The 15,994-nt window shown below is 42.0% G+C and overlaps 1 protein-coding gene across 11 annotated transcripts in view; it reads left to right on the top strand.

The window, feature by feature from the left end:
* The window catches only part of Arid4a (AT-rich interaction domain 4A), a 77,559-nt gene that overhangs the window by 40,504 nt on the left and 21,061 nt on the right, over positions 1-15,994 (top strand). For 10 of the 11 annotated variants that reach the window (XR_010052092.1, XR_010052090.1, XR_010052094.1 and 7 more), the window contains 7 exons: positions 3,681-3,753; positions 5,063-5,157; positions 5,298-5,395; positions 6,391-6,622; positions 10,698-10,951; positions 13,175-13,372; positions 15,812-15,896. Coding sequence is in view for 4 of the 11 variants with exons in the window: in NM_001395713.1 (NP_001382642.1) it covers positions 3,681-3,753; positions 5,063-5,157; positions 5,298-5,395; positions 6,391-6,622; positions 10,698-10,951; positions 13,175-13,372; positions 15,812-15,896 (1,035 nt within the window). In the remaining 7 variants the exon portion in view is untranslated. Of the gene's footprint in view, positions 1-3,680; positions 3,754-5,062; positions 5,158-5,297; positions 5,396-6,390; positions 6,623-10,697; positions 10,952-11,077; positions 11,300-13,174; positions 13,373-15,811; positions 15,897-15,994 lie in introns of those variants that run through there. The other variant, XM_039112259.2, reaches the window with a different exon arrangement.

The following is a 15,994-nucleotide window of genomic DNA, read 5'->3' on the forward strand; positions in this document are numbered from 1 at the left end:
TCTCCAGCTCTCTAGCTAGGAAACTTAATAGCAGAAGTGAGCTGTGTGTTGCTAAATTTGTGGCACGTGCCTGTAATCTGGGAACTTGGGAAGGGGGAGCGCCACTAACTGGAGGCCTAGATTCCAGGAGACCCTGTCTCAAAAGAGTAACATTGTAGTATCTCCCCAATGACATGTAGCCCATTTGTCACTGGATGCTGTTTCCGCATGAGCATTTGTTTCCAGATGCATGTGGAGAAGGTGAAGATGAGCGGCTTCACCAGTCACCCCGTGTCGTCAGAACAGCCTGAGCATCCTCTCCTTCCCCTGCTTTTCATGGCTTTATTGTGGAGCATTCCTTTTTACCAGCCAGTGTGAAATATGGAGAAAATCTTCTCAACTCAGTTGCAAAAATGTCTTTTCATCACACAATGATTATCTAACTACATGCTACTCATCAGAGATTAAAGCTGTGCATAAAGTAACCTTGTCTCGAACTCATATCCCTGCAGAGTACTGTCAGCATGGATAGGCATGAAAGAAAAAGCCAAGCAGCAGAAACCTCTGGAACTTCTCTCCTGCTCTTATCCTCTCCCTCTCTGGCAGGGCAGGGCTGATCTGTCCAACACCAAAAAAGCGAGATGAACAGCATCCCCCTGCCGTGGATGGCATGGCATCCTCTTCTTCCTATTCCTTCATTTCATTCATGATTATATTCATGACTGAAAGCTTTAAAAACATGAATCTAATTCTTTACAAAACATCATAGCTATATGGTACCAAGTTGTGGGTCTTTAGCACATTGTGACAAAGCCCTCTCCTGAGCACGGCTTTTTCTCTGTCAGTCCCATCTGCTCCTGCTTGCTGTTCGGAGCCTGTCAGTCACATGGAAAGGCTTTCTTTAATTTTACAGAGGCAACCCCTCCCGAGCAGAACTGGTCATGCCACCTCGAATTCCCGCACTGTACACTTATGACATTATGTGGTACTGGCCTCTTGTGTCTGTCCACGTCACTAGGCAGAATCAAAGCAGCAAACCAGAAGCTGCCATATATTCTCATTCCCATCCACAGTGCTCTTGCATGGCTCCTGAGGGATGATAGAACTATTAATAAATACTTGGACTTAATTTGAAGACATAGTGCCTCATGTCAGAAATATCAGAGCCTGATACTTGAAAGAGTAAGTAGAATACAGATAGCCATGCTCGTTCTCCTGGATGACTGTTCTAGATCCTTAAGATCCTCTTCCTTGCCCTGCAGCTTTACTGAATATCTAGTTACTCTTGATTACCTAAGGGAAGATGTCTCACAGCTCAGAGACTCCTCACCTCACCTTTCTTCTTGTCCTTTCCCACACTTAAGTCCTTGAGAGGCTAGAGGTGTGGGAAGGCCCAGCAGTGACGGCAAACAGCAGCAGCAGCAGCTCCAGATCCCTGATGGGAGGCAGGTTCTAGTGGGTGTAACACAGCTAGTATAACTAGGGTGAGGAATTCCCTATCCAACTTGAGAATTTTAACTTGTGCAGAAGCCATCAGGTAAATTTAAAACCTTGTTTATAGCTTACTTATTTATTTTTGGTAGAAATTTTTTTTCAAGAAAGTAGGTATATGTAAATTATCTTAGAACTCCCTGAACTTAAAATGTTGTGCAATAGTTCCTCACAGAGCCTGAAATACTCCTTAGTATCCATTAACTTAATGCCATAACCGTCAGTTTTAACCCGTGAAAGTACACACTCAGCCTCGAAGAGTTTAGCATAGCCTGATACTTTATTTGTGTCACGCTTGTGGTTAGTGGGTTGATTTTTGTTTGCTTGCATTGGGGAACAACTTTTATTTATTTTTGGTTTTATTGAGATATGTGGCTCTAGCTGCTGTAGCACTTGCTATGTAATCCAGGTTGGCCTTGAACTCACAGAGATCTACCTGCCTCCTGATTTTATCATGTATTTTAATTCTTTACATGTTGATTGATTCTGGCTATACTATTAGCTATTAAACTTCTTAAAGGATAACATGATCTTAAAGTGCCGGTTGCCTTCTAGGCCCTGAATAATCAATATTTATTGCCTGAATATTGCTTTTCATCTGAACTTGGTTCTTAAAAGGCAAAAGTTTGAATTATTCTCTTACAACCATCGGAAAGATATCTTCTAAAGACCTAATCTTTATATGGAAGAAATATTCATGTTTTATTAATTTTTCCATAGTACTGCTGAATTTTAAATAATTTCTCTAAGTCAGGTGTGATGTATGTCTTCATTCTCAGCACGTAGCCCATGACAGCAGGATGGTCAGTAGTTCAAGGTCATCCTCACTTACACAGTTGAGGTTAGCCTGTCCTGCTTGTGACCCTGTTTCAAAACCAAAACAGAAAAATTATAAGTATTTATAGGTAATGTACCAACAGTTACTATATTTTTATAACATGTATGTGCATGTATATGTGTGGATTGGCATGCATGTGATGGTACAAGGATAACTTGTGGGACTCAATTCTCTTTTTCCATCACATGGGACCCAGAGATTGAACTCAGGCTGTTAAGCATATTGGTGGTGCCCTACCCACTCAGACACCCTACCAACCCGAGGATAGTTTAATCTATAATAATAATATATGAAAACACTACTAGATTTGTATAATTAGTACAGGAACACTTAATTGGTGGGTTTTAGAGATTTATTTTTTACAGAAGTACATGTGTGTATCCCCCTCCCAAAAACTAATTAATGTATCAGCTTTCTTTGCTAATAAACTTACTTTGAAGCAGAGGTAAGAAGTATCCATCGTGTTGACATTGTGACATGTTAATTGTCTATAAATGCTTTGAAGGGTTAGAGTGGCAAATGCAGTAGAGAAAAGCAGGTTGGGGGAGAAGTCTGCAGCAAAGTACAATTTATACAACTTACTTAAATGACTTAAGATTAATAAAAAAAAAGAGTCTCATCTAAACAAAAAACCTTTACGGCCTTTGCTTATATTCATTCAGTGACAATGTTTTATATAAAAATATTTTTGTCATTATCATGCTTATCTCCCAATATATTTGAATGGGCCATATGACAGTTTTGTTTTTCCCCAAATAAAGTCAAATGAAATAAAAACAGTCCTCTTGCTCCATCCTGGAATCTTTTTCTCCTGACTCATGTTAGTCTTTGGTTGGACTCAAGGCAGGGCCACAGTGAAAGGTAGGCGGAAGGGTAGAGACTAGCCTACAGTTACAGCATGTCTATGCTATGAGATGTGAACTAAGGTCTAGGGATGCACTCAATGGTGGAGCACTTTCTTAGCATTGGGGAGGACTAGAGTTTGAATCCCAGAACAGCAAAAAAACCCCAAAGCATTAAAATGTGATACCAGGGGCTCACACCAACAATGATAACACTGTATCTCGTTGTGACTACCAGGGATTCACACCAACAATGATAACACTGTATCTCTTTGTGACTACCAGGGATTCACACCAACAATGATAACACTGTATCTCTTTGTGACTACCAGGGATTCACACCAACAATGATAACTGTATCTCTTTGTGACTACCAGGGATTCACACCAACAATGATAACACTGTATCTCTTTGTGACTACCAGGGATTCACACCAACAATGATAACTGTATCTCTTTGTGACCACCAGGGATTCACACCAACAATGATAACACTGTATCTCTCTCCGTTCACTGTGCTTGCCTTTACAGCCTGAGGAAGAACTTGATCCTGAAGAGAGGGACAACTTCCTCCAACAGCTTTATAAGTTTATGGAAGACAGAGGTATGTTGTTTTTAATGGCCTTATATTTGAGGTATGTGCATTGATTTTGCCTTATTAGGAGTGCGTTATATTCCGATGAAGGCCTATGAATCAGTTATTCCTGATGCCAATTAGATGAATAAAAACAAGCTATTTTAAGTAGAATCCATAGAAATAATTATTTACATAGTTACACTTGGTCTACCTTGTATTTGTAAAAAGAATGAACTAGTCAGAGATAAAAAGTGACCAGTTGGGCTGGAGAGATAGCTCAGAGGTTAAGACCACTGGCTGCTCTTCCATAAGTCCTGAGTTCAATTCCCAGCAACCACATAAAGGATCAAAACCATCTATAATGGGATCTGATACACTCTTCTGGTGTGCAGGCATATATACACGTAGAATACTAAATACTAAATAAGTAAAAAAAAAAAGTTAAAAAGTGACCAATCATAACATTACTCTGCATAGTATTTTATTTATTTTATGTATATGAGTACACTCATATACTGTCTTCAGATACATCAGGAGAAGGCATCAGACCCATTGTAGATGGTTGTGAGCCACATGTGGTTGCTGGGAATTGAACTCAGAACCTCAGATGCATAGTAATTTATCACAGTGGTAAAGCACTCACAGAGAATAAAATCACTTGATCCTTGATCTTCTTGAGCTGAAGATAACAGACATCAGCCTCTTTTTGAGTGGGATAGCATTCCCAGTAGAAGTAGAAGAAAGAGAACGGTTATAAATCATCACACTCTGACAGGTTTTAGTCTTAGAAAGTCTTTGAGTAATTTGGCTCTAGACATTCTGTGGCTTTGAAAAATCTTGCACAGAACCACAGAAAGGAAGGAGCTGTAGCCTTCGTGCTTCATTTGCTCACGCTTCAGTGGGCCACAACCAGCAGTCTCAATTTTTAATTTAATTTTAGCCATTTCTTTGGCATAGAGGCAGAAGTGAGCAACTCCTAAATTTCAGAGAGCCCACAAAACTGCATACAGAACACAGGGGAGAAAGACTTTATGTCTTAAGTGGTTTAAGGACCTTTAAATGTATACCTCCAGTGAGTGAAATTTGTTGAATTAGAAGTCAGTATCTTGGGAGCATGGGGAGGGGAACACCCATGTAGAGGGGGAGAGGGAGGGGTTAGGGGGATGTTGGCCTGGAAACTGGGAAAGGGAATAACATTTGAAATGTAAATAAGAAATAACCAATTTAATAAAGATGGGGGGGGAAAAGTGGACAAAAAAAAAGTATCTTTACTGTATCAAATTAGTATTTTTCATTGGACTGAATACTTTTATTTTTCCTTCTGACATAAAAACAGGTACTCCAATCAACAAAGCACCTGTGTTGGGCTATAAAGATCTCAATCTCTTCAAACTCTTCAGACTGGTCTATCATCAGGGGGGATGTGACAGTGTAAGTATGCCATTGCTTTAGAAACGTGTGCTTGCACATCGAGAAGTCTGGGTGCCTGATGCTTCACTGCCATAGCATTTTCTTAAAGAACACAGAATGCTAGTGTAATGGCAGTTACTAACAAAACTCTTATTTTCCAGATTGACAGCGGTGCTGTATGGAAGCAAATTTATATGGACCTTGGCATTCCAATTTTGAATTCAGCTGCTTCCTACAATGTAAAAACTGCTTATAGAAAGTAAGTAGTCCAGCTTTATTACAGAATAAATATTAGCAGGAAAAGCTGTTTGGCCCAAAGGTTATATTGTGTCAGACACCTCACGCAACATAGCTTCCATGGCAAAATCTTTTTTGTTCGGTAGGTTTTTGGTTTTAGTTTTATTCTTTTTCTCTTTTGGGGGAAGGTTGCAAGGGTAGATATGAAGGGATGGGGAGAGGACTGGGATTGGGATGTATGATGTCCTATTCACAAAGAATCAATAAAAAGTTAAGCCAGGCAGTAATGGCACGGGCCTTTAATCCCAGCACTCAGAGAAGCAGAGGCAGAAAGATCTCTGAGTTTAAGGCCAACCTGGCCTACCAGAGTGAGTTACAGGGCTATATGGAGAAACACTGTCTTGAACAGCACCTCCCCACCCCAACATAATCATTTACAGGGAACAGCCCTCGTTTATTGCAGTAACACTGCAAACGAGGGCCATAAATGTTTGGGACAGCATATAAATGTTAAACGTTTGGGCTAGCAGACACGTGGGAGTGAACGCTATCCTGAGTTACAGCCTACTGTGCTCCACTTCCCTTGTGATGCCGATTTCCTCAAGTCCAAGATGCAGGAGGGCACATCATTTGCAGATCCAGCTCATCCTCTGTAGTTTCTAGTCATACGTGTTCTAAGCCGTGGCTCTCAACCTTCCTAACTCTCTGACCCTTGAATAAAGTTCACGTGCTGTGATGACCCCCAACCATGAAGTTATTTTCCTTGCTACTTCATAACTGTCATTCTCTGCTATTATGAATCATAATTAAATATCTGATATGAAGGATCTCTGATGCACGACCCCTATGAAGGGGTGGTTCGGCCTCCAGAGAGATTGTGACCCATAGGTTGAGAACTGCTGTTCTAGAGCATTTACTAACATACAAAGAATGCTTTTAAATTTACTACATATTTACCTAGTATTCATGTTAAGTGTAAAGACTAAGATTTCTTAGGATGAAACATTGTGTGTTTAGATATCTCTATGGTTTTGAGGAGTACTGCCGTTCCGCAAATATTCAGTTTAGAACTATTCACCACCATGAACCAAAAGTAAAAGAGGAAAAAAAAGACTTTGAAGAATCAATGGACGAGGCTCTAAAAGTAGCCCAGGAAATGCCTTTAATGGATGTGAAGAGTGAACCCGAGGAGAACATTGACTCAAACAGTGAAAGCGACAGAGAAGACACAGAACTAAAGTCGCCAAGAGTGAGTTCTTACATTTTATCTGCTCAAGCATTCGTTTAAACGTTTTATTGTGGGCATGTTCATATATGCACAAAATATTTGTTATGAAAACCTGGTTTATGTTCCAGTGTTTAGTAATGTTGCAGTGACGTTGTTATAGCGGCCTTTCTCTCTGGACAGTGTGTATGACTCCCTCTGCCTGCGTCCTCTCCCTGCATGATAGTTCACGCTTGTAATCACACACTCAGGATCCCAAGGCAAGAGCCCGTGAGTTCAGCGTGGGCGAACAGCATGGCTCAGGCCAGCCTGAATCTTTGTTGTCTGGCTCAGTCCCACGTCCTTCTCCTCCTCCTCCTCCTCCTCCTTCCCCTCCCCTCTTCCTCCTCCTCCTTCCCCTCCCCTCCTCCTCCTCCTCCTCCTTCCCCCCTCCTCCTCCTCCTCCTTCTTCTTCCAGTTTCTTGCTCAAATGTCACCCCGGTGAAGCCTTCACTGGTTGCGCTGGTTGCTGTGTTTACAATTGTTTCCTACCGACTTTCTTGCTCCTGTTATTTGGGATGTACGTGCTCAGTCTGAATTGATTTGATCTTTTTTCTTCCCTCTGCACTAACATTGCATCTCATGAAGGCAAGGATGAGTGTTGATTTTGCTCATTGATGAGATCCTAGGCTTCTAGAATAAAGACGCACAGCACATAGAAAGTGCTCATTAAGTAGTTGAATGAATTACCTCTGGGTAACCCTGTGCTCCCAAACTACTGTGCTTCCTATAAATCTGTGTGTGTACTGCATGGCTTTATTTGTGCACACATTGATTTTTATTTTCCCATGACTCACCCGGTCCCCTGTGATCCTCTCCATTGATGAAAGTCTTGTGAAGGTTTGCTGTTCACTATTCTGATCCATGCCCAGTGATTGCTGCATAGCGTGATTTATTCTTTTATGGGTTGCCACACTATCAAAGAATTTCCTTTTTTTTTTTTTTTTCTTTTTCTTTTTCTTTTTTTCGGAGCTGGGGACCGAACCCAGGGCCTTGTGTTTGCTAGGCAAGCGCTCTACCATTGAGCTAATTCTCCGACCCCAGAATTTCCTTTTTTTAAAAAATATTTTGGGGGTTGGGGATTTGGCTCAGTGGTAGAGCGCTTACCTAGGAAGCGCAAGGTCCTGGGTTCGGTCCCCAGCCCCGGAAAAAAAAAAGAAAAAAATATTTTAATTTTTGAGACATGGTTATTATGTATCTTTAGTTGTCCTATACCATTCTGTCCTCAAAGTCACAGATATTTGTTTGCTTCTGCTTCCCGAGTGCGGGGATTAAAGGTATGGCTTACCACACCTGGCTCTCAGTTCCTAATGTATCTTACTAGTTGGTGAAGCCATATTTAATGGAAGGGAAAGGTGAAGATACCTTTTCTTAAAGTTGTCCAAACATCCTGTTGGGTTTTTCCCTCTTTTTTAAAAAAAGAATTGCTTAATTAAAAAAAAAATTATTTATTATATATAAGTACACTGTGGATGTCTTCAGACACACCAGAAGAGGGCATCGGATCCCATTACAGATGGTTTGTGAACTGCCATGTGGTTGCTGGGAATTGAACTCAGGACCTCTGGAAGAGCAGTCAGTGCGCTTTCTCCAAAGCCCAGAGTTCTTTATGTTTATATTACGTGTACCAGTGATTGCCAACATGTATATCTGTGTATCAAATGCTTATCTAGAGCCCGGAGAGGCCAGCAAAGGTCACCAGATCGCCTGCAACCGGGGTTATAGATGGTTTTAAGCTATCTTCAGGTCTTTTGCAAGAGCCTCAAGTACTCTTAACCACCGAGACATTGAAGCATCTCTCCAGCCCCCAGAAATCCTGTTTTTAAACGGACTGTTCTATCATCTAATAAGTGAAGTCTTTTTAAAGTTTTGTTATTTAGTTTATTTTAATTTAAGAGAGGGATTCAAACAGCCCAGGCTAGACTCAACTCACTATGTACCTATGTATAACTGTGCACTTTTGACCTTCCAGTCTCCCATTTTCTTTTTTTTTTTTTTTAAAAACATTTTATTTATTTATTATATATTATGATTACACTGTCGCTATCTTCAGACACACCAGAAGAGGGCATCAGACTCATTTCAGATGGTTGTGAGCCACCATGTGGTTGCTGGGATTTGAACTCAGGACCTTGGGAAGAGCAGTCGGTGCTCTTAACCACTGAGCCATCTCTCCAGCCCCAGTCTCCCATTTTCTAAGTGTTGGAATTAGAAGGGTAAACTCTACCATGCCCTGTCGACCTGTTAGGGGTGTGTGTGTGTGTGTGTGTGTGTGTGTGTGTGTGTGTGTGTGTGTGTATGTGTGTATGTGTGTGTGTATGTGTGTGTGTTGCATGTGTGTATCTCTGCAAATGGAAGGATGTCAGGTCTCTTGCTGTCTCCCTTACTGCCTTAGTCCTTTGAAATCTGGCCTCTCGCTACCTGGAGGCAGGCTGTGGGCAGCAGTTCCCAGTGGCCCTGCCATTTTCCCCTGCTAAGCCCCAGCACTGGTTATGGGTGCATGTGTGGGTTGTTTAAAGGCAGATGCAGGACTCTGCACACCAAGCACCCCTAGATGCTGCGTCACCTCCTCGGCTCCTCCTCCTTTTCTTTTAAATCCCCTTCAATTCCAGGTAGAGGAGGGAAGTCTTAGATTGACCTGAGGGAACGTTTAGGATGTCTTGAAACGGCCTACCAGTTTCACAGCTGACAAGCAAGATGCTTGGTACAGGCTTCCGGAGGCAGGACTGGTGGCTCCTGTAACCCCACGAGAGATCTCGGTACTTATTCATAAAACTCAGTTAGCTTAGTTTTATGTGTATGTATATGTTTCAGTTGTGCGTGGGTACCCAGAAGAGGATGTTAGATCTCCAGGAGCTGGACTTACAAGCGGTTGTGAGCCCCTTGATAAGGCATCCTGGGAACCAGATTTGGGCCTTGTAGAAGAGCATCCCGAGCTCTCAACCACTGTGTTACCTCTCACATTCTAGACACTGATGCTATTAGGTCCTTAAAGTAGAACACGTAAATGTACTGATAGTGATTTCTTTAAAAAGATTGATTTATTTATTTAATGTATATGAGCATACTGTAGCTGTCTTCAGACACACCAGAAGAGGGCATCAGATCTCATTACAGATGGTTGTGAGCCACCATGTGGTTGCTGGGAATTGAACTCAGGACCTCTGAAAGAGTAGTCAGTGCTCTTAACTATTTAGTCATCTTTTTAGCTCCTGACACTTGATTTTATTGTAATAAAATATTTAACTTTTGTTTTAATACACAACATGACTAGAGATCACAGAACTTTCAAAGAGGTCATAAATTAGGGGGTAGGTTTATGAAGATTATTATTAGTAACTTGAACTTTTTTTTAAACATTTACTCTGTGTGTGTGTGTGTGTGTGTGTGTGTGTGTGTGTGTGTGTGTGTGTGTATTGTGTATGTACACACATGTGAAGGTCAGAGAATGATTTGTGGGAGTCACTTCCTCCTTCCATGACCATGAGTCCAGGTCATGAGCTCAGGTCATCAGGCTTGCTGGCAAGTGCACACCTTCTCTCTGAGCCAGCTTGCCAGCCTAACATTATTAGTGGGAAATTCTACCGCTGGCATATAAATGATTCATTTAAACTCTTTTATCTTATTTAACAAGTATAGGGTTAGGGATGGAGCCCTGGACAAGGACACTTGCTAAGGATGTGCAAAACCCCAGCACTGCAGACAAAATGGAGTAAAACAATGTTGTAAGCACTGTGTGGGGGTGTGGGGTGCTAGATGCCGAAGACAGCTTTGCAGGGGCTCCTTCCTTTTCCACTGAGCTGTACCAGGGGCAAAGAGTCTCCATGTGTATCATGTGTCCAGGGATTGTGGTAGCGTTGGACATAATTAAGAGATTTATATTGATTATTCTTTTACTTGCAAATGGAAGAGAATAGTCCTGTGAGTTAATCAGTGTTCAGATTCTGATCTCAAGCCAGGACGCAGCACAGTCACGGCCGTGGGGCGTCACTGAAAGCTGCAAAGGTGTCTTTCTCTTTGGTAGCGTTCCCTCTCTTAAAGCTTTTATCTCCTCTACTAGGGGAGAAGGAAAATTGTTCGAGAGGCAAATTGTATTAAAAAAGAACTAGAAGAAGAGAAAATTGAAGACAAATTGATCGGAGATGATATAGACAACAAGGATGCTGATGACGACGACTATGACATAGCGGAGAAGAAGGAAACTGAGCTGCTTCTCGGGAGGAAAACCACACCAAAGCACAAAGAGAAGAAGATCAAACAGCAGGAGGATTCCGAGAGAGACTCGGAGGAGGAGGAAGAGAAAAGCCAAGAGAGGTACATTGTCTTGTCTGTTCTCCAGAGGCGCCTGTAGGGGCCCAGCTGCACTTTGATCCTGTTTAGAGATTCAGGTGTGAGGGGCTGTCTTCTTATTGGGACTTCCGTTCCTCTTGTCTGATGAAGGTGAGACACATTGTGAAGATGATGTGTATCGCCTTTCGGAATTGGAGAATATACTGGTCGCACCATTTTAATAGCACTTGTGCCCTAAACAGTGGCCTCAAAGAAGGCTGCGCCACCAGTCAAAAGAAAGGTCCTGCAGTTGACAGCAGGGAAGGGAGCTGGAGAAAATGGAGGAAGTGGACAAGAGGAAACAGCGACAGCAAAAATTCCATTTTAAAAAAGGTACAATGTGGGAAAGCTAACAAGCACATGGGTGCACAGGACAAGAGATGCTTCTGTGTCAGTTGGTTTAAGACACTTTTCTTTTTCAAGTTACTGTATTAGCGAATGTGGCATGCACCCCTGAGTCTAGTTTGGAAAATACATCCTTGCCCCACATCTCATCAATCAAATCCAGCTTTTTAATGTCCATTTTATTTGCTGTTGAGTGAAAACTGTATCTTTTTTCCATGTAGTAGACTTGGAGTGAAGTGACTTAAACATAGCCCAGATCAGGCAGATGAGCTAGATAAGGTGAGGTCTCACCATGCTCCACAGTGGGCCATTCTGCACATGTGGTCCGTGAATTGACTAGTGTTTAGGTGTAACTAAAAATCAAGTTTTAAAACATCATAATACTCTTACTTGAAAGTAGACGCTTTTCTCCTGTTATTTTTTTTTTTTTAATCATGTAGTGGTACGTTTTCTAGAAGTTTGAGATCTTTATGCTACATTTGGAGAACGTGGCCTGCTGTGTCCAGACGAGAGCTGACATTCTTTGTCAATAACCCATTGGGAGAGTTAGTGGTTAGAGAAGTAGACACTGATGAGCAGCGGAGGCATCCGGTGCTTGACGGGGACTCCAGAGTGAGCTCTCGTAGTTGTCTGTGCACTAGTCTAGTTTTTACAAGTTGTGTCACGAAGTAGAATTCAGGACTTAAAAAGTAGCAGCTGCAAGTGATGAGCACAGTTTTAAATATTTAAACGGAGTGTTAAGCAAAGGTCAGCTACTTTAAAAGTTCTAATTATGAGTCTGTAACTAAGTATAGCTAACATGCTTCATACTTGATACATAAATGCAGCAAATATTTTAGAGCTAAGAATTCAGACTTCCATGCAAAGGATAATAATTCTGTTTTATTAAATAAAAGTTGAGTGTACAAACTACAGCCAGCATATAGTCCCAGTCTGTGTCAAGGCTCATGGAGATTTCTGTTCTACGTAGGTTTTCTCCAGTGTTGACAATGATTTCTTCAAGACATCTATGAGAAGTGTCCCTGAAGAGCAAATATTCCCGAAGCAGATTAGCCGTGAAAGCTTCAGTCATGTACCAGGGCCCACTGAAAGATGCCCGTGTGTACTGTAGACGCTCATGGCTCCTTAAGACCTCTTCTGAGGCTTTGGCCTACGCAGAACACCTCAGTGGCCGCTGAGACAACAATACACTTTATGGATACAGTTCCAGATAGTGCTGGGCTTTTCATATGAATCCTCTTTGCATTTGATTATTGAAACAAAAGTTGCACCAACACAGACTTAGAAAGTTCTGCTCTACCATCGCTCTCCTATAATTTCAGCAGTAGCTTCACCTAAAGCAGAATCCAGTCAGAGAGGGTGACTAAGGGAGGTGCCTTTGTTCCTTATGTTAACCCACCAAACAGTGTCTTGCTAGGAACCCTTGTAAAGTGAGGAGACAGTAGTGCTGAAGGAGACGTGCGATAGTTAGCTGCAAGGATTTATAAGATAGCTTTAGAGCACTCTCACCCGTAAGGTGTCATGTGAATGCATCCCAACGACCATTCTAGGGCACATGGCTTTTACTTTCTTGGTTTCCAAGTGATTTGTTTATTGACTCTGCATCATCATTAACTGTGATTATTGATTGGCCTTTAAGAAGTATAGGTTTACCCTTGTGCAACCTTTACATAATAAACTCCTCAGTAAATAGTCCGTGAAGTCTTCTCCTTCTCCTCCTCCTCCTCCTCCTCCTCCTGCACTGACATGTCACCAAGGTAAACTTAGGTTGTAAGGACTCGACACGCTGGATCTCTTCTCAGTTCCTATTTTGCCCTCCGTTGAGCTATTGGTAGCATTAATCAATGTTGTAATTCACTGCAGGGAAGAAACTGAAAGCAGGTGTGACTCGGAAGGGGAGGACGACGAGGATGACACGGAGCCCTGCCTGACAGGAACCAAAGTGAAGGTCAAGTATGGACGAGGAAAAACTCAGAAAATTTATGAAGCCAGCATCAAAAGCACCGAGATGGATGACGGGGAGGTTTTGTACCTGGTGCATTATTATGGTTGGAATGTCAGGTAAGCAGTAAAGCTCTTTCTTCTGTTAGGGGGTTAAAAAAAGAGCAGTGTTGCACGGAGCCCTTGTGTGCTTACAAGGCTCGCCTTGGTTGGAAATATCCAAGGTCTTTGACTTCTGCACTGCTTTATAAACTACCAGTGCTTCCCACCGGAAACCAGCAGGCTCTGCCCTTGAAGCAACTGAGTTTATTACTCTTTTATAGGGAGCAGACCAGAAGAGGGGTAGACATGGGCATACTGGCAGGGCAATGGCGGGGCCTGTGAAAGCTAGGGCCCCATCTGAGGAAAGAGGGATGTGCAGGACTCTGAAAACCTTGCAGCCCTGTGAAGGAGCGAGGACACAGCTCTAGACTGCGCGAGCCTCGTTCCCTTCCTCAGAAGCCAGTGTCAGGCGCTGCAGTGGTTTGCTGTTGGCTGAGGAGTTAAAGTCTGTGCTGGGTAGGGCTTGGGTTTGAGCTTCTGCTAGGTGGGAGGTTTAAGAAAGTCTTTGTTCTGTGCTGACACAGTCAGGAAGCCGATGTAATTCTAGGATTGGTTTTCTTAATAAATCTTACCTAGAAGGAGAGATGGTTAGATCAAAGTAAATCCTCGAATTGGTAAAGAAGCAAGGGGAAAAGGATATTCTGCCATTTTTGTGGCTTGGACAGTGTCCTGTTTTTTCTGTGTTTAGACATGATTGACGTTGTCTTCTTTCTGTTTTGATCCTCCATGAGCATGGAGCAGACTTGTCTGTGAAATTGCTTATGTTCAAGGGAAGGACAACTCAGTCTAGCTGTGAGAGTCAGCGCAAGTTAGAGCAGCACTGAGGCTCAGTGTTAAAGTTCTGCTTTTCTCTTAAGCCTTTTGAAGGTGTGTGTGAGCCTGTGGCTGCTCTGAGCTAATGTGGAGCCATACCACGCACGCCTTTCCGACGTTCTAGGTGTGTGCAAATGTACTGGGGTTTGAGTTCTTTATAAAGGAGCTGGAGTCCTGATAAACTTGGGAGAGGGACCACTTCCCCGCTCGGGCAGCTGCAGCCTGTGTCCGTTTCCCTCAGACCCAGGTCTGTTTGCAGCCGTCTCCTCTGTCGTGCATTCCTGCTGTGTCTCTCAGAGGCTTTCCTTTATGACTCTCCCTTGTAGTCCTTTGTCGTATGTTAGCATACTCTGGCATCCAAAGAACCCTCATGATTCCTGGATAATTTAGTCCTATTTCTAAAATGGGAACATCGGTGTGAGAGGAGCCCCAGTGAGGCTGTTAACACCTGCCTGACCTATCACTTAGACCAGGCCAGGGAGGACCATGCTGAGGACCTCCAGATAGACTGTCCTTTGGTCTGAAGTGTCCTGGGAAATTCAGGAGCACGATGTTTTCTTCTTTTTAGCCCTAAATCAAGTGTATATCTTTCTTATTGCACATAGAAGATTGTATTTAATTATTTAATTATATAGTGTATGTGTCTGTGTCTGTGTGTGTGTATAATAGTGCCTGGTATATTAATTAGTAGGCCCTCAATAAATGTTGAAATTTAAAAAATATTGATATATAAGGTATTATTAGCCACCTCTGTTCCAAAGATAATAATTTATCTTGGGTAATCTGCGAGAAAATGACTTTTAAGATGTACTATAAACATCATGGTATCAGGGCAGCTAAAACCTGTACATACTTGAGCCATGTGCTTTGCACTTCTCCATGGCAACGAGTTTACAGTGTTATTGACTATTATGACTGTTGTGTACTTGTATAATGCAAGAAGGGTTATTAATTCTGGATAGTTTAATCTATTTGTCTCTGTTAGGAATGGGAAGAATTGTGTTGAAGTTCAAAGTGTTGAAATGTTTTACAGAAAGGTACAAGAGAAATGAGTCTTCAGCTTGGGCTAAAGAAAATACATGTAGATAAAGAAAATTAAACGTAATACAAATATCTCTATACTTCAGTCTTAATGGTGACATATTTCATAATTAAGCTTTATTAGGAATAATCGATCCGAGAGCTTCAGGGAGGACAAGAAAAGAGGACTTGATAAGTGGTTGGGAGCTGATTATTTGCCAATTGACATCTTTGTATTATCAGTAGGATGAATTCTAGAATGAAATCTGCTTCTAAGTTCAGATTGTGAGAACTGAAAACAAAGCAGTTCAAATAGTTTAGAATCGGGACTTTACCCACCTGGCCCTCTCGCCGAACCTCGAAGAAGCTCTTTTCTACTCTTTGTTGTTATTTTGAGGGTTGGAATTTCTCTTTGTAGCCCTGCCTGCCCTGAAACTCTCTGTAGACCAGACTGGCTTGAACTCAGAAATCTGCCTGCTTCTGCCTCCCAGTGCTGGGTTCAAAGGCGTGTGCCAGCACTGCTCAGCAGGAACAGGGTTTATCTCACTGCGGAGTGCATGTGTGTGAGTGTGAATATATCTCACTTAGGGTATCATTGTGAAAGGTGAACTTTTTTTCTTTAAGATATGATGAATGGGTAAAAGCTGACAGGATAATCTGGCCGTTGGACAAAGGTGGACCAAAGAAAAAACAAAAGAAGAAAGTTAAGGTATGTCCATACATTCATAACACTTGTAGGTGTGGGAATTATTCACACTGTATCTTTTCTGTTAGGTTCTGTTTTTTAGTAGTTTTGCCTTCATAGCA

The sequence above is a fragment of the Rattus norvegicus genome, chromosome 6 (assembly GCF_036323735.1).
Source record: "Rattus norvegicus strain BN/NHsdMcwi chromosome 6, GRCr8, whole genome shotgun sequence".
In the NCBI taxonomy this organism is placed as follows: domain Eukaryota; kingdom Metazoa; phylum Chordata; class Mammalia; order Rodentia; family Muridae; genus Rattus; species Rattus norvegicus.